The sequence below is a fragment of the Anabas testudineus genome, chromosome 18, assembly GCF_900324465.2.
Source record: "Anabas testudineus chromosome 18, fAnaTes1.2, whole genome shotgun sequence".
In the NCBI taxonomy this organism is placed as follows: Eukaryota; Metazoa; Chordata; class Actinopteri; order Anabantiformes; family Anabantidae; genus Anabas; species Anabas testudineus.
Window position 1 is genome coordinate 21,862,735 of NC_046627.1, and position 23,731 is coordinate 21,886,465.

General features: G+C 40.1%; 3 protein-coding genes across 17 annotated transcripts; 2 read left to right on the forward strand and 1 right to left on the reverse strand.

Annotated features, from left to right (window-relative positions):
• Positions 1–1,399: 1,399 nt before the first annotated feature.
• si:ch211-63p21.1 lies at positions 1,400–6,331 on the reverse strand. 2 transcript variants are annotated; one of them, XM_026353542.1, is made up of 7 exons: positions 6,155–6,331; positions 5,481–5,582; positions 4,872–4,961; positions 4,562–4,636; positions 2,904–2,974; positions 2,627–2,798; positions 1,400–2,106 (listed from the first exon to the last, which is right to left on the reverse strand). In XM_026353542.1, the coding sequence occupies exons 2-7, from the start codon at positions 5,547–5,549 to the stop codon at positions 1,897–1,899; spliced, it is 687 nt and encodes a 228-aa protein (XP_026209327.1). In that variant the 5' UTR covers positions 5,550–5,582; positions 6,155–6,331; the 3' UTR covers positions 1,400–1,896. The 2 variants fall into 2 exon arrangements, with proteins under 2 accessions (XP_026209327.1, XP_026209328.1); XM_026353543.1 differs by lacking the exon at positions 6,155–6,331 and having other exon boundaries at positions 5,481–6,148.
• A 2,481-nt stretch (positions 6,332–8,812) lies between these two features.
• Positions 8,813–12,867, forward strand: si:ch211-63p21.2 (FH1/FH2 domain-containing protein 1). Its single transcript, XM_026352422.1, has 9 exons — positions 8,813–9,986; positions 10,081–10,221; positions 10,391–10,573; positions 10,805–10,924; positions 11,017–11,178; positions 11,489–11,739; positions 11,845–12,073; positions 12,166–12,283; positions 12,392–12,867. Exons 1-9 carry the CDS (start codon positions 9,522–9,524, stop codon positions 12,418–12,420), a joined length of 1,698 nt encoding a protein of 565 aa, XP_026208207.1. The 5' UTR covers positions 8,813–9,521; the 3' UTR covers positions 12,421–12,867.
• Positions 12,868–13,237: 370 nt separating this feature from the next.
• hnrnpc (heterogeneous nuclear ribonucleoprotein C) lies at positions 13,238–23,285 on the forward strand. 14 transcript variants are annotated; one of them, XM_026353024.1, is made up of 11 exons: positions 13,428–13,924; positions 14,030–14,118; positions 15,346–15,378; positions 16,711–18,066; positions 18,784–19,055; positions 19,974–20,046; positions 20,195–20,242; positions 20,592–20,758; positions 20,858–20,971; positions 22,057–22,205; positions 22,331–23,285. In XM_026353024.1, exons 4-11 carry the CDS (start codon positions 18,062–18,064, stop codon positions 22,424–22,426), a joined length of 924 nt encoding a protein of 307 aa, XP_026208809.1. In that variant the 5' UTR covers positions 13,428–13,924; positions 14,030–14,118; positions 15,346–15,378; positions 16,711–18,061; the 3' UTR covers positions 22,427–23,285. The 14 variants fall into 14 exon arrangements, with proteins under 14 accessions (XP_026208801.1, XP_026208802.1, XP_026208809.1 ...); XM_026353028.1 differs by having other exon boundaries at positions 18,013–18,066; XM_026353031.1 differs by having other exon boundaries at positions 13,432–13,456; positions 18,013–18,066.
• Positions 23,286–23,731: the final 446 nt, after the last annotated feature.

The window sequence follows — 23,731 nt, forward strand, 5'->3', positions numbered from 1 at the left end:
CACGTGCTGCAGATGTGCAGATGTTACTCTATTCACATTATCACCTACAGTAAACGTTTCACTTTGGGCATCAGTTCACAATCTACTGATGAAAAGTCTGTTTCCTCTGCAGTCCTGAATGTTACCATGACAACGCATGCAGTGAGAGGAGGAGTGAAGAGCGCTAACCTCGTTGTGGGACCCTCCCCCTCAGGCCCTTTCCTCAAGAGCAGCAAACAGTGTTGGGACATGCATTTTTCTCTTCTTAATAGGATCAAAAGTACAAGTGCAAGAACAAGAACTGTCTTCACTGATCAAAGGACTCTTAGCTGTGCATAACAAGTGAAAATGGAGGAACAGCTAGTCTGACTGTCTGACGGTAGCAAAATCAGATCATCACCTCTGAATCGTATTAACATGTTGCATCTTATTTTGTTTAATTCCTAGAAATCTCAAGTGTAACAACAAGCTGTGGTATTATTGAGTACAGCCGAGGCTGATGAGGAATTGCTCCCAAACATAAGCCCAGAACAAACATACACAGAAGCTTTTTTTCTGTCAAAATACAATCTAGTTTTATTGAACTTTTATGGCCCCATGAAACAGAGGTGAACAAACATACGTAGTAATATAAATGTAAGATGTAACACAAGCAATAGAACAGGCTGGAAGGGAAAGGGGTCAACTAAACGAACTCAAACTGATCTTCATTTAGAAACAAACATCTCTCTACAGGAAGGCAAGCAACTTCAGTGTGATGTGAAAAAATAACCATGACTTCATATTAATACAAAAACAATACAATGATAAATATACAGTACGGTGAAGCCATGGGAAAAATGGCTTTTTCCAAGTTATTTTAGTTTGAAATAAGTAGCATGACTGATTGTCAAGCTCGATTTCCATCTAAATTATTATTCATAAACACAGACATGGTAGTAATGTTTCAACTCTAAGACCGTAAAATAGTTTAAGCCTTTAAATTGCTTGAACATAATTAAGTATCAGTAAAGCTCATTTTTATTTTGAGGTCAGCTTATTTTACTAAAAACATACACGACAGCAGGCAGGAAGAAGAAAAAGGATCTGTTGTTAAATCTAAGTCTGTAACAAGTAAAATAATACATGTAATCCATTCGTTAAACTAGCAGATGTACTGTACATCATATAAATGATGGGAGCTGTATCAGATCTCTCCTGCTATTGCTTTTAAAATTGGGTCATGCTCTATTTTAGTAGCATTAGTCCCTGCATTCATAAAGTATTTTCCTCAGAGAGAAAAGGGGCCAAGAAGGTGACGACAGTGCCAAGGACATAGGAGACGTTCTTTTACAGCAATTAAGTAGCCGCATTAGGAGCAGAAGAATTGCATAGTTCAGCAGCATCGTCTTTTACATGTTTTTACTTTTTACTGAGCCTGTTTTTTTTTCCTGTTTGAATGTACCTGCACAGCCCTGAAATCTTCCCCTCCACCCATCACTCCTGTGGCTCATTAGAATAAGGAGCGAGACAAGAGGTCTATTTTTACAAATGAGGGGGTGAGGAAGTGAGATGGAAGGTGAGGTTTTATGAGGCAGAAGCGAGCACTGAGTTTGTTGTTTTCGTTGTGAACCGATTGTGGATATAAATGTACAGATAGTGGTTTTAACAGGTGTAGTTCAACCTGTTTCAACATGTGCCTTGTTGGCATTAATGGAGCAAAAAGGTCAACTGTCCCCAAACAACAAGACAAGTCCTTCCTAAATGTCATTTAGTATGTTCTGTGAGCAAAATATGGATGAACACATCTGTTAGGACATGTTTTAGATAGTCTGTCTTTTTTAAAGCACCAAATCTTTGCTTCTGTTTTGTGCTTCCATCTATGTTTCAAAGGCTGGAGGAACTTTTTGTATTTTTTTTTTTTTTGGAATGATAGTCTTATGCTCTGGCCCAAGGTAGGAAGAAAGAAACCATAACAATAATGAGGGACAGGGAGAGAGGCAGCGAGAGGAGGAGGATAAGAGGAAGAGAGAGGGACGACGGCCACAGAGACATCAGTGTGGAGCCTCTGTTCAGTTCAACTGGACTCCTCTGCCTCTTGATGTTTGGCTGGCAAATGACCAGTGGCCTGACCTGTGATATGCTCTCCTGGAACGCAGACAGGACAACGATGACTAAATGTAGAGATGGAATTTTTGCTTTGATACAAACAATAATATAAACCTATAACTCACATCAATCAGCCACATTAACGCCATGTGGTGATTCTAACACACCAATCATAAGGTGGTGTGGCTCATGGGTATACGGTTTGATTTAAGTGTTTATAAGTCCAGCAATAAGTAACAGAATATTACAATCTTAATTTAATTTTAATTGAATATTTAATAATTGCATACTCACTCATGATAAAAATAACATGGGGACCGACTCACACAAACACTACTTTATAGCACCTCTAGTGGTAAAATGCTACATTTAGTGTAAGAAGGAAGAGGAATGAGTTAGTCAAAGTAATAATCTTGTCTTCTGGATTGAAATTAGCAAAAACTGGACTATATCTCCATTTCAGCTGTGTTTTATGATGTAGACTGACTGTGTTGTGCTATTAGGCACATATACACAAAGACAATGTACAGTAGACCTTACTTTACTTCTTGTTCTTTACCTCCAGTATGATCCTGCTGTGTGCTCTGTCAGGACTGAGCCTCAGGTTCCAGCGATGGGATCTGTTGGTCCTTCCGCCATCATCTTCACTCTCAGTGGTGTCTTGGCGCGCCACCCGTGGACGTTTGCGTCTCCGCGAGCTGATTCGCTGGAGAGAACCCGGCTCTTGGAGTCTGAACCAAATGAATTAAAGACACAACGTTCAAACTGCTATAAAGGATGGACTTCCAAACAAAGACAATCTGTGAGTGAATATGATGTGTTTGTACACGTCAAACCTGCAATCTGTGTCCTCTATGTCAGCATCTGCATCACTCTCACCCTGAGGGTCAGACATTGCACACTCTTCCTGCAGAGGAACAAGAGACAAACAAATATAAAAATGGGTATTCATAGAGACCGTATGAAAAAGAAACAACAAATATAATATATAATATGCTAAAAACCGCTGCACTGTAAAAGTATTACCTTTAGACAAATAACTGAATGCCTCTTTCAACACAACCTCCACATCTACTGTATAGGGGCTTTTATTTTGAAGTTGCTCAATGAAACACCAGTGAATCATCACCGACCGCCACGATTTGACTAAAAACAACACTTGATGATGGCATTTGTCTGCGTGAGTGTGCTCATGTGTCTCTTTTTATTATCACCATTGTTATTATGCATGATTCACCTCTCCACATGACTAATGAGCTCAGAAAATAATGTGGTGGATTCTTCCTATCTCCTGATTTTAATTAGTAGTGACTAACATGCCAATATAAAGACTGATATCTTCCACTACTTTATATTACAGTCTGAGTATATAGGCTGTGTCCCTGTAAATCCCTGTTAATTCATCAATTTTCCTCTGCATAAAAACACTTATTTGAGGTTAGGCATACTTGTGAATCATCAGAATTTTGCATTAGTAACAGGTAGGACCAAGCACTGATCCCTAATAATTGTAGGATACTAAGCAAATCCCCAAAGTGCCACACAGTGTGGAACCTGAGTTCAGGATATTTTACCTCTGTGGAGTCATTAAGTCAATATGATGGTCGCTGAGGTCACATCTACTTAGGTAGAAGACCAATGCGACCACCGTAAGTCACACGAGTCAAGTTGTGTACTGAAAAATCATTAAGTATCCATCAAGTATCTTAAGTTGGTATTAGTTAGCGAGATTCAGATCAAAAATGCACAAATTAAAGTAATAACTTTGTACATTTTGTCTTCTGTTTCATATTTTTTTGCAATGATTAGATTAAAGAATAAAGATTAGCAGGGTGGCTTGCAAATACAAACTCTTACAAGTACTGTACTAAAACAAGATCTAGCCTATTATCATGTGCATCTTATATATTATTGAAAGATTATGTTTAACTATTTAGGGATAATGTGACAGTGTACTGTAGTGTTATAGAACTTTTTTCAGCACAGCAGTGGATATAATATTTATTATTATTACTATTATTATTATTATTGTTGTTGTTGTTGTTATTTTATTATATTACATTTAATTTGTTTAAAAGCGAAAACATAAAAATGATACATTGATTTTTGCTATGTTTATGCTAAGCTAAGCTAATGCTAAGCAAAACTGATATTAAGCAAAGCTAACCATCTCCTGGTTAGCTCCACAGCAGTAGCATTGAGCTTCTCCGCTCTCACATGTATCCAATAAAGTCAAACTATTAGTTTGATTGATTTACTAATTGCAAATTGTATGGCTTCCACTTTATATTGCAACATTGTGCTGAAGCTGTTGCAACATAAAACATATAATAATCTCAGTGTCAGTGGAGAGAAATAGCTGTTACACTAGAACATAAATATCAAAAAGCCACAACAAGGTGCTCAATCTGCAAACACCTGCTGATCAGACTTCACAAAAGTCACGCACTTGTCGAGACACACAAAGAAACACGCAGATCCACTCACACATTACCTCTGTGCCGTATCCCTCAGAGTACCTGTTTGTCATTACTCTGTTTTTTCCACAGTGTTCACACAGACGTGTGTCCTGGGAAGAGGAAACAAGAAGAAAACAGAGCTCAACAGACTGACTGACTTCAACATCATGGACGGTTCCTTGAGAATAAAAAGTACAGTAAAAAAAAACACAGACGCTGGAGCAGAGGTTGGCACAAAGTGAAAGGTATGTATTTAGAGCATGATTACAGCTGAAGAAACACTCTGTGATCTGAGCAGGTTGAGCTACGGCCACAGACACTTAAGTAGGAAGCCTGAGCACTCACCGGCGTAGGCGTATGTGCTTCTGAATAAAGTGTACAGGGACCAGCCTCGCACAGACACACTACATCTACCTCTCCACAACTCGCCCCCATCTGAGACAGAGAGACAAAGACCAGAGCGGAAAAACAACTGTGATGTGTTGACTTGATGCATTTGAAGGCTTTAGTGCCTCTTATCTTTAGCCAGCAGCATATTAGCTTAAAGTACATCCAAGGAAAGGAGGGAAGCTTTGAAGGATGCAAACTTCTATAACACGTAACAGTATCATGTAGAGTGAACATGATGGCAGTCATTTATCAAAAATCAGCAGCAGCACTTTAAATGTGGAGCATCCCCGTCGGTGGTTGAGCAATGAGATTTGGGGCTTTTAACCTTTTCCACCTACTCACATTTTAAACTGCTCAAAAGTGGAGGATGGTTGAGCCTTGACTGACAGTAAATCGGTGTGATTCAGTCAGAGAAGTAAATAACGTCACATATATGTAATTACAGTTCAGTATCTGACCGGGTGGCACACTGCCAGATGCTTCATATATGTGATGATTCTTCACGTTTGTTAAAATCTAACATTAGAGGCCACAAAGGTAGGATTTAAAAATAAACAACCTCACCTCACAGTCATTGTCAGACGTCTCTCCGGAGGAAAAGAGGCCGTGGGAGTCAGATTCCCTCCGCAGCATGACCTCTGACCTGGCTCACACACTCACATAGACCTGCTGGGACACAAACCGGCTCAATAACTCTTGGAATAAGTGACTATTTCCTTCTTGACGTTGACGGCAGATGATTTTACAACAGCAACCAATGCGATGCTCGCAGATACCGCAGCTGACATCAAGTTACTTTGCGTGATGGCGACTGGATGGTGCTGGTAAAACTTTAAAACATAAATAATAATAGATCAGATAAGTCTGTCTTCATTTACTATGCTGTCATTGTGCCAGTATTGATGATATGAAATACTAATACTTTCCAGAGGAGAGATGTGGGACTCATACAGAACCGATCCCTGTACAGTTACTGTAGTGAAGCAGTGACAGTGTTACGAGGCTCTCCTCTGCAGCTGGGTCAGCTAGGTTACACATCACCGCACTCCCATTACGTAACAGGCTACGACAGTCCGCGCTGGAGCCGCACAACTTTTCCCATGAACGCGAGACAGACGCTGACTTATTTCTGATTCCAGTCCGACATCAGTAGCTGGTTCCTGGCGACACGTTTAATAAAACGTGCTGTTGAAGAGCGACAGGCGGCAGGAGAAGGACGGAGGAGCGAGCCATCTTACCTGGAGCGTGGACTAAACGCTCGCGCGGTGTCCACGGCGCTGGATCACACGATGAGCAGCTGCACGCGGCGCCGCTCGTCATTGCGGCGCGGGGAAGCCAGGAGCTCGCGCTGCTCGTCAGGCTTTGACATTGTAGCGAAGCCTCCGCGTGACGTCACCGCAACGATTACAGCGGCGGGAGGCGCGCGCTCGACGGGACACCGAATGTTCCCAAAACAACGCGGGAGCGCGCACAGCGACCGGGGGGGGGGGGGGGGGGGGGGGACTTCCTGTCAGAAATTTCAAAATAAAAGGAGGGCTGAATAAAATGAAAGTATGGAAGCGTGCTGCACACGCCTGAAAGTACTTAGGGATAGTCGGTTAATCGTAAAAAGTCATATGACGTGACACTAAGAGGACGTTTAAATAATAATTATTCATTAATAATGACTGATTAATAAATAAAATACTCGTAAAAAGGTTTTATATTCATCCATTTGAAATTTTATACCAAAACAATACAATTACAAATGTATTAAATGTATTAAAATAAATGAACTAAAAAAGGTTCAAACAAAAATCTTTTACACATCCTGTATATGTTAGATGCATACCATGTGTTTTTATTCCTTTTGAAGAACCGTGGCTGGAGGCCCTGTCTTTTCGAGTTGTCCACCCACCTCTCAAGGGAATGTCTTTTGGTACTTTGCCTCGAGCATCCACTTGGATGAAGTGTGCAAATAAACAAATATACAAAATCAGAAATTGGGTTTATTGTCGAGTACTAGTTCTACAAATGAGAAATAAAACACAAGGAGCATAAAGTCATAAATATTGATAGACAAAGCAGAAACCAGTTCAGCCTTACTGTCTTTGAAACTGGGCTTCAGTGGAACATATTCTTGTTTATTTTTTCATACATAGACATATTTGCTCAAATAATTCAATTAACTGCAAGCCTGGTGTCCTTCATACCAATCCTTTAGAATAGACTACATTTTTGTTGATCTGATCTCATACTAGATTATGATCTGCAGGTGGTTTTATGAAGCCAACAATCTTCAGGTCCACAGGCGGGAGTCTATGTACATACCACCGCCTGTCACCACTGCCACTGCATTGTTGCAACAACTATGTGGTGCTTAGCAGTGTGGTACACCGGTATGTAATTGTCTTTTGACAAGATTAGATGTTTGGTTGCCTTAAGAAATAGTGCACATTCAAAGGTGTGTATTAAGTGGTTACAATTTAATTCAACATCAAACTGTTTGGGGCTTGAAGACATAACTATTGCACCCTAATAGGATCAAACCTAATTAAAAGTTAATTACTCTGCCCTAACTTACTTGCATCTCACAAAACAGTTTGTGGTCATTGAAAGTCCCTTATTAGTCCTTTTACTAAACAATGCGAGAGTCCAGTGAGAGAATTCATTATGGTTTCTAACTGTCACAACGTTCAACCTTCAAATTACTGGTACAACTGGCAAACTGGTAATGATTACACATAATGTTGCCCTGATCTTTATCTCACGCTGTAATGACCCTGGGAGACAGAAAGTCAATAGACAGCACAAAGAGAAACAGATGAAATGAGACAGACACATGTCTAAACAGTCTAGATGCACACAGACACACAAAGAGAAACTTGGAAGCTCCAGCGCCGTTTTATCAAAGGAAGTCCCACAGAAATATTTGCTCCCATGGGGAATCTGTTTCAGTAACTGTGCTACATCATCACAAACGTACCGCACAACTAGGACAGCTGGACATGTTGTTGGTAATTTAATTGGTTAAACACATTTCATTCCCAATAAATATGCCTTTAATTAATATCAATTATTATGAGCTTGAGGTCAAACAAGTAGAAGTATGAAGGACTGCTCCCAGTCTGGACTATTCAGAGCTAATATTCTGAAAAAGGCCATTTAAATCATATTTTGCAGCCGGCTTAAAATCCCTGTGTTCACAACTAAACGTTTATAAAGAGCCTAACATTTTCAAATAGAGCTGAGTTTGGCCTGAATGTCCCATGAGCCCTTTTTGCTGCTGTTAGACAGCAGGGCTACTGAGGGAGATAAAGTGTAATTAGGGGAGACCTAATGACCAAGGGAGGGATCCTCATTATGGCTGCACGTCGACCATGCAAACGACCTCAGTGGGTACAGCCACATACTGTGTGCTTTGGAGCAAGGTAGCATACACTGGATAGACTTTATAGCCTCTTAATGACAGAGAAACTGTGTTTTTGATTTAAATTTGTTTCACCCAGTTTCATAGCAATGTTTTTGCATTAGTGTGCACTACCGTCTAATGTTTTATTATTAAATATTTCTTCCTTTTTAAGATGTCATTCTGTGCTGCTCCACAGTCCTTCTCACTGCTGCACAATGAGATTTTTAGGACATTTTTTTGACGATCATTTGCTGATCATTGACTGGAGTAAGTATTTGCTGATATAGTACTCACATAGTAGCAGGTAATAAAAAAGATGGATGCATGGCAAAATTTGCCAAAAACTTTTATGTGATCACAGGGGAGAGGGGGAGTCAGAAGAGGAGGGAAGTAACCGATCTTCAGAGGCAGATTGGGAGACTTGTATATACACAAGTAGCGACAGAAGATGCAGACTCGATAAGGAAATGAAGGGAAAGGGTGCAACTCAAATAAGCCAAGACTGATGCACCAGTGGACCAGTGCACCCCTCTCTCTCTCTCTGTTTGGCGGTCTCTCTCTCTCTCTCATTTCTAGTCACTTACAGAAGAGCGAGAGGGAGATGAAAGTGAAGCGATAGCTCCTGAAGCACGTCACTTGGAGATTCTGGAAGCTCTGCAGAAAAGCATTCCTTGGATTTTTGTTTTTCTGTGTCTTTGTTTTATCAGAAATGGATGTGGGACTAAACGCAACCCTTCAAAACTCCCATGAAATGTTTTTCTTTTACTGAGGTCACAGGTTTCTGCCGCACAAGGAAGACAACAGTCAGCTTTTGGATCAAACACGGGTCGTCATTTTAGATTTGAGGGACAAACACTGCACCTAAGGCAATTGCAGGTTACAGTACAGCGAGAACACCCAGAGGTGGTTCGAAGATTGTGATTTGGTTGTATGAGTTATGCACTTCTGTGGTGGACAAGAGAAGCAGAGCATCCACAGACATTCAGAGGGATATACAGAGTCTGTGAGGTGGTTGCTGACTTCACTGTGAGAAGGGACGAGGACACATTGAACTTTTGCTTTTCTGTGAAGGATGAGGACTTAAATATGCACTTTAATCTGATTTTATCCAACACTGGTTATTTTTTTATCTAATATGAGGATACACTTTGTCAAAGTTGTGTTTTTTAATGATGAGTATTTTCTGCTGAGTCACGGACAACTCTGAAGAACCAATGAAGGAGTCAGATCAAACTAAAGAAAACGCCCTGACCTGTGATTTCGACCAATCTTGGGCGTCATTTCTAAAACCATCCGCACACCTTTGCCTCAACACCTTGGATTTCTCTGACCTCTGGGACGAGGAAGACAGTGCAGAGGACGAGGGAACCAATTCAACTAATGAGTCCTCAACAAATCTCTTGCTCCCTCCAGCACCCCCTCCTCTTCCTCCTCCTCCTCCTCCTCTTGCACCAGCTTTGCCCTTGGCTTCCCCTAAAGGTGCAACCATTAAATGTCGCACCTTGAAGCTCCACTGGCGGGAACTGCAGAGCTTGGCTCCTCTACCCAGGATGACCCGCTTCGGAACTCAGCCTATTTGGGCCGGTCTTGAACCAGTGCATGTGGATACAAACAGTCTAGGGTACCTGTTTGAGTCTAAAGGCAATACTACCTGCTTTAATTTGGTTTCTGGGCGACAGGTTAGCCTTAAGAATCTAAACTATGGTTCCACCATTAAGTACTAAAATAATATTAGTTGAATTGTTTCATATGCTTCTCTGTGTATCTACACAGAAACAGCCATCGGTGACGGTGTTGGGGGTGAAGCGGAGTAACATCATAACCATTGCACTGAGCAGCCTCCCCCCTCCCCGCCTCCTCCCTCCTGCGATCTACAACATGGACAGTAGTGTTCTGGACAGAGAGGATGTTCAGGTACAGTAGAGGTCAAGTCCTCCAGAATTTGAGCCACAGCATATTATTAACCTCTAAAGTTTGCTTTTGCTGAACAGGCAGTTTATTGCCCTTTGCTGTGCAAAATGAAGCCTGAGAAAAGTGAGACACAGTAGAGAGTCCTATTCTGTTCACATTCTTTCGAATACAGAGGGTTCAGGCATTAATCCCAACAGAGGAGGAGCTTTGTCTGATCGAGGAGGCCAAGATCCAGAACCCCCACTCTCCTCTGGCTCAGGCCGAGCTCTGCCTGCTCACTCTGGGGGAAATTCCTCACCTGAGATCCAGACTGGAGCTGTGGGCCTTTGCTCTGGACTATGACTCCTTAGAGAGGGTAAGTAAAAGCGGATATACTTTCACTTGAAAGAACTGCCTTTAAAATGAGATAGAAAACAAAACCTAAAGCAGTAAGTTGGCATGAGGGAGTCATCAAGAAAGTCCCCCTTCACAGATAATCAAGTAACCGGTGAATGCAGAGCGAAAACATCACTGTGATGATCACCAACGATTTCATATCTGTATGAATCATCTAATTGTCTTCTAAATGTTTCCTTTGTTTTGACAGGAAATAGCTGAGCCTCTGTTTCATCTTAAGTTGGCCATGGAACAGCTAGCAGCCAGCCAGACCTTTAGATGCATTTTAGCAACAGTGCTAGCAATCGGTAACTTTCTCAACGGATGTAAGGTGGGTGCACTGATGTGAAGCTCCATGATGTTTAATGTAGTTTTGAATATTAGTGAATGTTTTTATGTTTTTTCACATTTTAATATGCTAAGGCCCGTGGTTTTGAGCTGAGTTACCTTGGCAAGCTGTCCCAGGTGAGAGATACACACTCCCGCCAGCCCCTGCTGTACCACGTCTGCGTGCTGCTGCTGCAGCTCTACCCACAATCCTCTGACCTCTACTCTGACATCACAGCTGTTACTAAAGCTGGAAAGGTGTGTAGTTGAGCCTACGTGTGTCTCTTGAGATTGTATTAGACTGCATTAGAGTCTGATGGAGCAATTTTTTTAACCATTAAAAAGGCTGAAGTAATAAATGATTCATTTAACAAATTTTCACAAAAAAGGAGCATAAATGAGGTATAATCAGGTAAAAACTGAGACTTAAAGCAATTATTTATCAGTCTATTTTCAAATAGACAAACTATATTGATTTTAAATATTAATTCAAAATTAACCTGAAAGCAGTCGGTTTTGAATCAGTGTCAAAATGCAAAAAATTATTTTCTTTTTCTTTCATTTAAAGTGCGACTACTCCCTAGTCCAGTCCAACCTTACTCAGCTAGAGGCCCTGTGCAAAGCATCATGGGAACAGCTAAAAGTAATAAACAAGACAGATGACAAGAAGAAAAAAGGGAAGGGAGAGAAAAGGAAAGGAGGAGAAGATGAGGCCCTGGCCCCAGAAGGCTCTCTCCGCCATCGGCTGCCGAAGATTTTGAAAGAGTGCGAGGAGAGGTTAAAGGTCCTGAGAGCTGTCCACCGTCGAGTTATGAACAGGTATCTAGGTATTTAATATATGCAAGTGAAATTTAGTTTGTCTTACTGTTAGTCAAGTTGACATTAAGTTACATTTTGTTTACCTCTTCATTTTTGTCTCTCCAGGTTCCATTCATTCCTCTTATTCCTAGGCTACTCTCGGGCTATGGTGAGAGACACCAAAGCAGAGGACTTCTGTAAAAGCATCAGTAACTTTTCTCTGGAGTACAGGACCACACGACAGGCGATCTTGCTGCAGAGAGAAAGGGAACGACAAAAAAGTGGAGCAGAAAGCCCTGGACCCAACACTCCCGTAGGCAGAAGGAAATGTCAACAAACTCCAACACGGGTTGAGGTTAAGACGCTTTTACAACAAAGTATGAATTCATACAAAACTTAAAAAACACGTTTCTATCTTTGCTAACTCTATAACCACTAATTCACCAGGTGGGTGAGAAAAGTGAGGAGCAGTGTAAGCTAGAGGAGGTGCTGAAAACGCCTGAGTCCACCTTGAGGCTGGATGCCACTCTGCCTCGAAACCGCAGGAAGATGGCTGACATCCAAGGTACCCAATGAGACATGATTAGACGAACACACTCAGTCTCTATTAAATGTTATTTAATTATAAACTCCTGTTTCTAAATAACTAAATCCATATTTGTTTACTTCTCAGGTACTTTCTCACAGAAATTCAGGTGGTGATTCTACTGAAATTGTGTACATTTAGACTCTCCTCAGTCACTGAGTCACAACTACTGTGTGAAACCAAAATTGTTCACGATTGTTAAATATGACACTACTGTTATTAGTTAAATTTTGCACCACAGTGTTGTTGAGTTGTCAGAAGATGACTAAGTGAATAAAATTCCACGGTTTTATTGTCACGGTTTATTCAACTTTAAACTTGTGACTACACATTAAGATAAGTCGTCAGTCAGAGGTCTGTTAGATAGAAAAGATTTGTAATTGTTATTCATGATGTAGTTTTTGCAGCACAATGTTGTTTAGCAATATAAAAGTGGACAAATGGCTATGTGACATTAAATTTGAAATTGATGCTCTGTAAAACGTATGTTTTTGTGTGTATGTGTGTGAGTGTGTGTACAATAAACAACAAAATGGACAATAAAATGTGTATAATCTAAAACAAAAGTTATTCCAGTACGGTTAGAAATAAAAAATAATAATTATATCATTATAATTAATTGCATTAAAGCGGCTACACTGTTTCTGTTTCTGTGATTAAGACCTGTTGAACCAGACACTCTGTGACGTCACTCCAGTGTTTTCTGTCTGTACTTTTTATTCGTCAGCTGTTGCTCGCGCGAGCGCGCACGTAACAGCGCGCGCGCGCACGTCGCGTATTGACGTCCGGCTTCCTGTCGGTGCAGCTGTTCGTTATGTTCCTCCCTACAGATATGTGCGAACTTGTCCAAGCGCAGAAATACGACAGCTGTGGCGAGGATTAGTTTGCTCCGTCCTCTGGGTGTTGACCGTATTTGTGATCTCTTAATAATCACATCAATCGGCAACGAGCGTGTCATACGTATGTCGTCATGCATGAGACGGAGTGGCATGTGTATCGGCCAATCAGTGAAGAGAAAATCCACGCAGGGGGCGCTTTCGCACCCAATCAGGAGGTGGAACGCAGCAGGGGGCGTGTCTGTGCTGCTGGGCGTGCGCGTCGACGCCATTTCGTGTCCGCTGGTTTCAAGGTGATGACACAGCTTCCAGAGCCGTAAGCGGATCTTTACCTACTCCAGTTAAAACTGCACTGAATTTTACACATTTTTAGTATTAAGCTCCTGGTGAGTATTTTTAACCGAGAGATTTTTCCCTCTATTTTTTTTTTTTTATTTTTTCCTGACTTTGAACCGTGTTTGGGACTTTTTGTTTTTATTTTTAATGCATTTTTTTCTGGCTGGTATTCCCGAGACTGTGTTGGCTTTAGTGGCGTACATTTTGTCATGGCAGTATCAGCTACGCAGAAACTAGTTTTAAGTAGCTTCCACAGCAGGATTTTTGCTTTTGTTTTTCGAATAAGACATTTTAAAACCTCACTTTTTGTAGGGCTGCTGTGTGACCGTATTGTTTATCTGGTTGTGGTTTATATTCTCGAGGACAGAAATATGGAAGAGTGTTCCAGTCTTTTCTGGACAGTGTTCAAAGATGGTCTCCTTTTTTCTGGAAAACATGCTTTCAAAAGGTTTTTTATTCTCGTACTGTTTTGCACCCACAGTTAAAGTGATTTGCAGTCCTTGACACAGACCGATAAGAGGTGTTTTTCACATTTTCTTTGTGATTTTGGCAGTGCCGAGACAGTATAATCATCTGCAGCAGACCTCTCAGGAATGATGTAATTTTTCAGGCAAGATGTTTTTTCCCCCCAGTGATAAGTGGGTGCGTTTAAAAAGGAACATTAATGCAACCATGTTTGAATCTGTTGTGCAGTAATGGACTTCAGCTGTCTGTAGCATTAGTGCAACAAAAAATTGTGCATTTTGGTGATATAATCATTAAAGCTCATTTGCAGGTTGACAACCAGTTCATTAGCAGGTAGTTTATTTGGAGCCTCCTATATACAGCACGAGGGCCTACACAGTCACCTTCTATGAACCATAACTAGGCCTAGTACTCTGAACTACTCTGTGTCTGCTCAGTTTTATAGTTGTGTCAGTAATAAATGTATAACCTGCACTAAAGGTTTAAAACATGAAGGCAGGGGAGACTTGCAGCTGACTTTGGCTTCCAAAACTGCAAGATTACCGTCTTCCTTCCTAATCTATCCTAACTTCTTTTGGCCCCAAATGTGTCCCCTGGAGGTGTCCTTGAGCAAGAGTCACTCTAGCCTCCAGGGGCGCTGTTCGGCTACCCCACCTTTAATGTGGCCCTTACAAGCAGGGTGCAGGCACCAGGTACCCTGGGCTAGTGATGCTCTCGTGTGTCTGGCATTTTGTGGCCCAGTTTAGTTTAGTTTGCATCAAATAAGCAGTACACTTAATGCAAACATGTCAGTAGTTCGTAAAATAAGAAACTTACTTTTTAATCACTTTTTTTGTGCAGCTATTTGAATTGTCTCTCACACACAAACTGTACTCGGAAAGGTGAAACAAAGGCAGAGATAGTTCCATGTTCATCCGCTTACAGGGCTCTCAGTGGTGTTGCTTTTAAAAGTAAAATTAAAGTCGTAGTTTAAATATTGTTGTAAAGCCTTAGGGGAGGCACAGACCAAGAATAGTTTGACAAACATGTATTAATTCTTCATTACATAATTATTGCCGAGCATTCGTTCCAAGAAGCACAAGTCATTGGTAAAAGAAAATCACTACCGGTCCTATCGTTTTAATTTTTCATCAAAAAAAGTTAAGTCAGTAAAGTCTAATATTCTACTTCATCTTTATGGGTTGGAGTTTCAGTGTGAGTAAAGAAGTGAATCGCATGAGGTTTGATTTATACTTAGCAGTGAACAAGTGTTCAAGTGACACTAAGAGCATTACAAAGTACTATTAGGTCATGTATTTGTTAACCCTCTTAAATCAACCCCTGCTCATTGCTATAATATAGTTTTAGTTCCATTTTTGAACTCTTTCTTTTCTAATATTACGTTTTTTCTTTCCCCCTGTTTAGTTTTGAAGCCACTTTTTTGATCAGCAGCAAATCGTAAGTTGGACTCAAACTTTTTTTTTTCTTCAATTTTTGCATCAACTTTTTGTATTTCACTTTTGGTTTAATCCTCTTTGTGATTTTAGTCCCCCTTCCCCCTTTTGGATTTCCTAGAGCAAGTAGCATGTAGTGTTTTTGCTTCATTTCATTCAGGCACTTTGACACTATTGGCCTGTTAAATAAGCCCCCCACACGTTCCCTGTTGATGACCTTGACATGAATAATGTCTACTGCTGATGAGACAGTGGATTTGTAGTTTATAGCTGAATAACACTCGCTCAGCTCCCTCCTGTTGTTCAGTCTTTAAATTAAAGACGAGCAATGACAAAGGCAAAATGAATCCTGTTTTTCTGCCTTTGCTTTGTAGTTTTTATATCTAGTTTTTTTTTTCTTTAGAGTGTGCATGACATTTTTTATTTTTGAGTGAAATTCGGTTCATTACTCAAACACAACATTATCTACCTTATGAAAGACATTATATTAAAATATAACAGTAATGACATAAAAAGGTTTGCAGCCATTAAATTAACATGCTGACTTACTATTAATTACTAACTTATTCAGTGATCACTAATATGGATCTGTGATTGTCGTTTTATCAAGTGCACATGTCTGTAGTTACCAGATATTTGCATTATTTGCTTTTTACAGTGACCTCATCAAACCTTTAAGCTCATATTCCTATATGTAAAACTTCCTCTTCATTTTTACACTCTGTTAAAATACCCCACACAAGACACATACAGCTGCATATACCCCTGTACACACGTTTGTTTTCACTGCACAGCTGCTCTGTCTGTAAGTGTGTGTCTGTCTTCAAACATGAGTCCTGAGAGCTGCAGTGTCAGTGTCTTCCACAGTTAAAGCACAAACATTAAACTATCACTCTCTGCCATAACATCTGTAGTGATGAACCCATTTGCCAGCTAAAATAAAACTAAAGGTTACCAGTAAATACCATTACAGCTTTAGGAAGCTGAGCTAAAGGCCCTTATACAATAAAGCCATGAAAGAACCTTTTAATATGAGAGGGCACGGGAAGAATTTAGCACCTAACTCCAGCAATAGGAAGTGAGGAGATGTTGAATTTGAATTCAAAATACCTGGTGGACTTGGCAATATATTGCAGTATTGCACTATGACCACCAGAGAGGCACTCCACTTCTGTGCAGCTTATATTGTTCATTTGTTGATGTTATGAAGTGCTAATTTAAACTGATGGGCCTTTTTTCATTTCCAGGATGCTGCCAGAAATGAATAAACATGTTGACTGCCAATGCTGATGATTAAAGCTGATGCTTACTGCATATTTCTAATTGTGATTTACAGGCATCCAACACAGTCACTGCCAGATAACATGATGTTGCATGGAGAACAGTCCAAGAAAGTGGAAGGCGTGTGCCAAACAGACAAAGCAGAATTATTACTAGTAGATAATAATCACTGGCTGTAGGCTGATGGGATTTTGACTGAACACTACAAAGTAAAGATTAAACAATGACACCACTAATGAAAATCCAAATATCACAATCTTCCCTTTTTCTTATCTACAGGGTTATAAAATGTATATGATTCTTCTATTTTGTCCAGCCTGTGTGTGATATAGGACACTACCTGTATCTTCAAATAAAATCAACTAGTGCTGTCCAAGAACCAGCATCAAGCTTTGCTATTAATATCACATGCTGTGTATGTGTATAAACCCTGGACATTCCCACTTAAACCCCAACAAGCCAGAAAGAATTTAAGACAGACTAGACGTTCACTAAGCTGTCTGTCATCGTCCCCCCTGCTCCTCCATCCAGTGTTGTAGACACCCTGTCAGCAGAGAGAGCAGAGCATTATGCTTTGGCCAGACAGCGGGCTACACACCATGTAATCCCCTGCTGGTAGCTCTGGCCAGAGAAAGAGAGAGAGGGTGGAGAGGCTCCTGGTGCTGCTGCTGGGTCACGGTATTTCCCAGCTTGCAGCCGTGTTGCATTTTGGCAGGTGAGATAATGTCTGCTAAACAACTGAAGTGGTTCTGAATAAAATGAGCAGCTCTCAGGATTGAGATACAAAACACACATGCAAAATCTTTGGGATTTCATTTTATGATTTGAAGGTTGCAAATAAAAAATGTATTTATCTGTATTGGGTGGACAAAATAACAGAAACATTTGAAAGTATGAAACAGCAGAGGAATAACATCCCAAAGATCTTTCACCAGTACTGACTAAAATAACTTGACCTAGAAAGAATGATTTCATTCAGCCAGTTCTGAACTACTGAAAATTATTAATTAGGCTTCCTGGTATTTACTAAACAATATCCGTATTTATTTCTGCAGCAGAAATCAATCCTTAGCTGCGTCCAAGTGTCCAGCACCTGTAGAGACTCAGCACTTTGAGGTTATTAGATATGCACATGCTCACGTGTTCATTTCCAAAAGTGTTTTTGTCATAACAACTATTTGTCCCACAGGTTTTTTTTTTTTTATGGCTGCCTTAATTTTTCAAACACTTTATCTACCACCTCCTGAACAAGCCCTTCTCACTTTTTAAGAGAAAACAAGAGAAAGCAGTAGATGTCTCCCCACAGTTACTGACTCCATCTCTCATAGTTCCTCGATGACCCTCTTCTCTCCAACAGAGTCAGACAGACAGGCAGGCAGACCTCCACCGACCAGAGTACACACACAATGGAGTGAGTTCTGTCTGCTTCATGTCCCAGACACACTTTCTTTTCTGCTCTCTGACATTCACTTTTAGACGCTCCTGTCTCCCTTTCAAAAGTACAAACACAGTTTCTGTGTGTGTAAAGTATACACATCCTGAGTGAATAATCTTTATTGTAGAAACTGTACTTATTCTTCTGTGCAAAAATGATGAAAACATAAACATTCAGTTGATGTAAGAACGAACAGAAGTGGTTGTTGTGTATTAACAGATGAGTGAGTGAGGTACATTTTGAAATTTGCTATGACCTGTAATTTGTTTTGAAACATGAGTCATTTCAAGATTCAAGGCTTCAAAATGATTATTAGCATTCTAACATCAATAACAACAACAGCAGGCAAATAGTAATTAAAATTGAAAAATAAGCAACAGATTAATTTATTATCAAAATGATCTGACTTTTTAGATGTTGGTGTCAGTAAACTGGTAACATCCATTTATTTTTCCGATTGATTTATGTGATACCGAACAGAAATAAGCTACAAATATGAAAGTTTGAAGGCACTAAAGAAGCCCTTCCATACATTGTCAGACACAAGCATATATCACTGCACACAGCTTTTTTTCTTCTACAATGTCTTCTCTCCCTCAATGTCAGTGATATAACTTTTTTCTCTATTGTCCCTTTTCTCATCCATCCTCCTTGCCCAACTCTCTCCACATGCCTCCCCTCACTCTTATCTAGTTGGTCGTCCTCCTCCACCTCCAGCCTGATGGCCAGCAGCAACGTGACCAACAAGACTGACCCCCGATCCCTCAACTCCCGAGTCTTCATCGGCAACCTCAACACCCTGCTGGTCACCAAGGCCGACGTGGAGGCAATCTTCTCCAAGTATGGCAAGATTGTCGGCTGCTCTGTCCACAAGGGCTATGCCTTCGTCCAGTACTCCAATGAAAGGAACGCTAGGGCCGCTGTGGCAGGAGAAGACGGGCGTATGATCGTGGGACAAGTTTTAGGTAAGGTTACGGGTAATGTAGATCTGTAGTCATGTCAAGCAGTCCTTTGGTATTCCTAAAATCGAATTGGATTAAAAAATCAAGCTTGGTTTTATTGTCTCTCATGGCTACATTGTGGTAACAGCTCTTGTAAGCCAAGAAACCACAGCTTGCTGTTTTTACACTTATTTCTTCTACTTAATAAACAGCATTCATTACTGAGGATGTCTAACCACAGTTTTATAGCTTGGCAGAAGCTAAATGAAAGAGTTGAGTCTTCTGTTTTTTGTTTTTTTTTAATTTGTCTTGTGAAGAGTTCGATTTATTTGTCATATTTGTACAGCTACCAACAATTATCATATTTAAGTAGTGTATGTTTAGTGAAGTGTGTTTGTTTTTTGTTCAAGGTCACAGCAGCTTTCCCAGCATGCATTGTGTAAACAAGGAAATATCACATACAGGCCATCAATCTGTTGTAGGACTAATACACAAACATATAATTACTTTAACTCCTCAGTGAATCACATCTGTCACAATTCACAGTTATTATGTTATTTTCAAACGCAGCCTCTTTTTTTTTTTTTGTTTTACATCAACTGAGCTCTGTGCTGCCCTCTAGTGCTAAAACCTGGGATTGACAGGATTTATTTTGGGCAGGCAAAATTGTATAAGGCTAAGGTCTCGTCACAGCTGTTTCTCACCAGAATTTTTTAAATTTGTTTTATGATCCACTCAGGTTAAAATAAATGTCAGAAAGTGCCATCTGCTAGGGGGGAAACCTTTACCGCTCTTCTGAAATAACATGTCGTGCAAGTGAACAAGTGATAGAATGTGTTATTTGAAAAATCACACTTTCTGTTCGTAACACACTTCTCATGTTTTCTCCCACTCCTGACAACTCACAATGATTCTTTTGACTCACTTCTTTCCTGCTCTCAGACATCAATCTGGCAGGCGAACCAAAGCCTCACAGATCGAAGACAGTGAAGCGCTCTGCGGGAGACATGTACAGGTGAGGCAAACTGTGTACAATGTCCATGCTAAAGCAATAAAGTATGTATTTCAATAATTCAGCATGTAGGTTTCGAAACACAAAGTCAAACAGTGTTTTATCCTGATAAGTGATTAAATGTATCTGCTCAATTCTTCTTTTTCTACAGCTCATCTTTAGATTTGGATTATGACTTTCAAAGAGATTACTATGATAGGTAAGCGCTTCACGTGTTTTAAGTAATCATCCGTGTATTAACTGTCTGCCTGTTGCTGAAAGGTGGATTTTGAAGACTCAATGTTTATGGTTTCAGCTTGTTTTTCATTATTACTCCTAAAATTATAGTTTGGGTCTCAGTAATGGTTCAGTGAGTAATGGTTCAGTAAAACAGTGTGCCTTATGAAAAATAAATATCCAAATTCATGTAGTGCTGTATTATTACTTAATTTTGTCCTGTCACTGTAAAACTTAAGCGTTACCACATGGTTATGATGCATGCTAGGTTAATAAATTCTGACTAAGTTGAAACCAGTTATGACATAATTATCACGTTGTGACTATCTCAGGATGTACTCCTACCAGTCCCGAGTGCCTCCTCCTCCTCCACCACCCCTGTCCCGCGCTGTCATCCCCTCAAAACGTCCTAGGGTTAGTTTGAGTGGAGGAGGGAACCGAAGAACCAAAACTAGCTTCTCTTCATCCTCCAAGAGCAGCCAGCGGACCTCACGTACAAGTAGGTTTCACACACACTTATTGAAGCTGTGGACTGCCGTGGATGTCCATATCTAATACCGGTGTCCTAAATACTTTCCTGTCACCTCTTATCCCACAGTGAAGGTGGATGACCTACAGACCATTAAAAGAGAGCTCACACAGATCAAGCACAAGGTGGATTCCCTGCTGGAGAGCCTAGAGCGCATGGAGAAGGACCACACCAAGAAGTCAGGTGAGTCTTGATGATGTCAATGTTATCAGTTTGAAAGATCAAAAATTATACATATACAAAGACTGATTTTTCTCCTTGTTTCATTCTGTGACCAGTTTTCTTGTCTAACTATAACTATTCCCTAATGATCATCTGTAATTTAGCTTTTTCATGTAATTGTCTGTAACTTAGCATCATTCAGACATCATAGCACATTTCTCATACTTGTCAGCACGTGTTTGCTTAATCCCAAAAAAAGCAAATGCCAAACGTATAACAGCAATTTCATTTTTAGCCATTTTTCTCACCATTTCCACAAGTCACAGGATCTTTTCTGTGACTCATTCTGCAACTGGATGAGTCATGACGGGGCATACGCAAATGTTACATTTATAAATATCATCAAATATATAAAGTAATCTTTCATTTTAGTGCATTAGCAGCAATTAGGATGGTCAAAGGTTTGTTTTAGGTGTCACTCAATAATACAATAATAACTTTAATTACATGGTACTTTTGCAATTAGTGCTACCTAGTGCTTCACATGGTTCAACAAAGGACTAGAAATAAGGACTGGTTAGAATTAGGCAGTTAAAATACAATATATAAATATATAAATATATATATATATGTGTGTGTGTGTGTGTGTGTGTGTGTTCAGCTGGGTCCTGCCTGAGGATCTAAGGCTCTGCTCTGATCAAATCAAAAACTGACTGAGAAGAGAAGATAATGACGTAATCCTCTTTTCTGATGTTTGTTAAGAGCTGAGCAGCTGCTTTTTGTACAAACCAAGGCATAAGATCGTTGATGAAAACAAAATGTAATGTGCTTTTCAAACACTCAGGTTTCTAGATACAGGTTTTACATTTGAGACAAGATATTTTGAGACATTCATCCATTTTACATTTGACAGAAGATACAAATACTGAAAGCTTGCCGGTTTACAGGTACTTAATGAAACATAAAGTTGTGTGATACCTGCATAACAATGCTTTTGAATATATATTGTGAGTATAACCAAGATGCCCCAGCAACAGCAAATAAATAATAAAAATAGACTCAAGGATTATGACAGTTCATTGCAATGGTGTTTTTTCACTTCTCAGAGAAGAGCTCCAAACCAGAACCCGGAGAGTTGTCCCCACTTCACTCATCTACCTCCAGTAAGAAGGAGGACAGCCTGAGGCGGGACAGAGAGAGCCAGGAGCTAAATGACTCTGAGGAGGAGGGGGATCTGCTGGAGGATGAAGATGAGGTGAGAATAGGGCAGAAGAAGAGGGAAGAAAGCTCGAGCTAAGTTGTCAGATTTGACATTCACTTACAGTAAGTTACACATATGTAATGAATAAAGTGACATGCTCCATTTTTCCTTCCATGCAGATTAAGAGCAGAGGGAGAGAGGAGGATGATGAGGAGGAAGGTGAGCAGGAGGAAGGAGAGGATGATGGTGATAGCACCAATGGAGACGAGTCCTAAACACTACACACATGCACAAAACTCTTGTGTATGACTGCACACCAGACTGTACATAGTGGTTATGTGTTCATTTCTGGTGTTTCAACTGGACCTTTCTAAAAACTATATTGTAGATATAGTCTCTGACACATGCATACAAAGTCATAAATATGTCCTGTATTTGTTTCTGTATTTGCCAGTTTTCAATTAATTTGCTAATTTGACTTGTTTCCCTTTTTTCTTCTGCTGTTCTTTTATAGACAATTTCTGCCACTGAATAGTTGGTGTGTTTAGTATGAGGATAAATGTAACACGTTGTACATTTGAACACAGGCCTAAAAAAAAGGACAAAAGCTGGACCCCATCTGTTATTGTTGTTAGACAAATGTGTTGCCAAACATTGAACTAATTATCTCCCAGAGGTCATTTAAAAAGTGCTCAGGTTGCTTTAAGGTCAGACACATATCGTCTGGTGTTGCACTCCAGACTTTACATCATATCAAACTTAGCATGTATTCCTGATTCAGTTGCTGTATATGGCTGCCTACTAACCAGCAGGTGGCAGTGCATCATAACAACTGCAATCTTTAAACCCCACAGGGACTTATTTCTGTTATTCACAGAACATTTCCACCTTCTGTCTGTCACAACACGAGTGTGCACAAAATCTCACGTCGCCCTGCACAAAAATCCTCAGCGTTCTGAAAATAGTTTTGTTTGTTGCGGAGTGTTTCGACCTAGTCGACCTTGACTCGTCTAATGCGGTGTTACTCCATGTTTGTCCGTTTTCTGTTGATGTTCTGTTCATCATTCAACTGCACTGGTGAAAGTGAATAAACATGTTTTTCCATGTTGTTACAACCCACATGGAATGCCTTCAGGTGTAGTGTGTAACTGTGGGTATTTTCAGAGACATCAAGGTGGAGCTTTAGGGAAGGTGGCTCTACTGTATGTAGAAAAATGATGGGTTGTGCAATAGGATGGGAGTGTGAGTAAAACATGTTGGATGGGTGTAGACTTAAAAGAAGAGCAGACAGCTTTAGGTTGGATTAGGCTTGTGTCAAAAACCTGAAAATGCAAGAAATGTGTATTATCTTTATGTGTCCAGATTTGGGCACTCATGGTTTTAAATCACAATTGCATTTTAAGTCAATCTGTATCTTTGCTTCTTGTCTTTCCCTCCATGCCCCCTTCAGCTTTCCACACAGTTTGAAATCCTCTTGCTCTCTGAGAAAAAAAAAAAACTATAGACATGACTAAATACCATTTACAGTGAGAGAATTAGGGTGAACTGGCCCTTTAAGAAACTTTTTTTTTTTTTAATTA

Excerpts from the sequence above, each read along its gene's own strand:
- hnrnpc (XM_026353016.1), top strand. The coding sequence starts at position 13,275 with ATGCATGAGACGGAGTGGCATGTGTATCGGCCAATCAGTGAAGAGAAA. Across the intron at positions 13,457-15,345 it reads ATGACACAGCTTCCAGAGCC|TTTTGAAGCCACTTTTTTGA; the intron begins GTAAGCGGATCT and ends CCCCCTGTTTAG. Across the intron at positions 22,206-22,330 it reads TGCTGGAGGATGAAGATGAG|ATTAAGAGCAGAGGGAGAGA; the intron begins GTGAGAATAGGG and ends CCTTCCATGCAG.
- si:ch211-63p21.2 (XM_026352422.1), top strand. The coding sequence starts at position 9,522 with ATGAAGGAGTCAGATCAAACTAAAGAAAACGCCCTGACCTGTGATTTC. Across the intron at positions 9,987-10,080 it reads ATTTGGTTTCTGGGCGACAG|AAACAGCCATCGGTGACGGT; the intron begins GTTAGCCTTAAG and ends GTATCTACACAG. Across the intron at positions 10,222-10,390 it reads TGGACAGAGAGGATGTTCAG|AGGGTTCAGGCATTAATCCC; the intron begins GTACAGTAGAGG and ends TTTCGAATACAG.
- si:ch211-63p21.1 (XM_026353542.1), bottom strand. The coding sequence starts at position 5,549 with ATGCTGCGGAGGGAATCTGACTCCCACGGCCTCTTTTCCTCCGGAGAG. Across the intron at positions 4,637-4,871 it reads AAGCACATACGCCTACGCCG|GACACACGTCTGTGTGAACA; the intron begins GTGAGTGCTCAG and ends TCCTCTTCCCAG. Across the intron at positions 2,975-4,561 it reads CTGAGGGATACGGCACAGAG|GAAGAGTGTGCAATGTCTGA; the intron begins GTAATGTGTGAG and ends GTTCCTCTGCAG.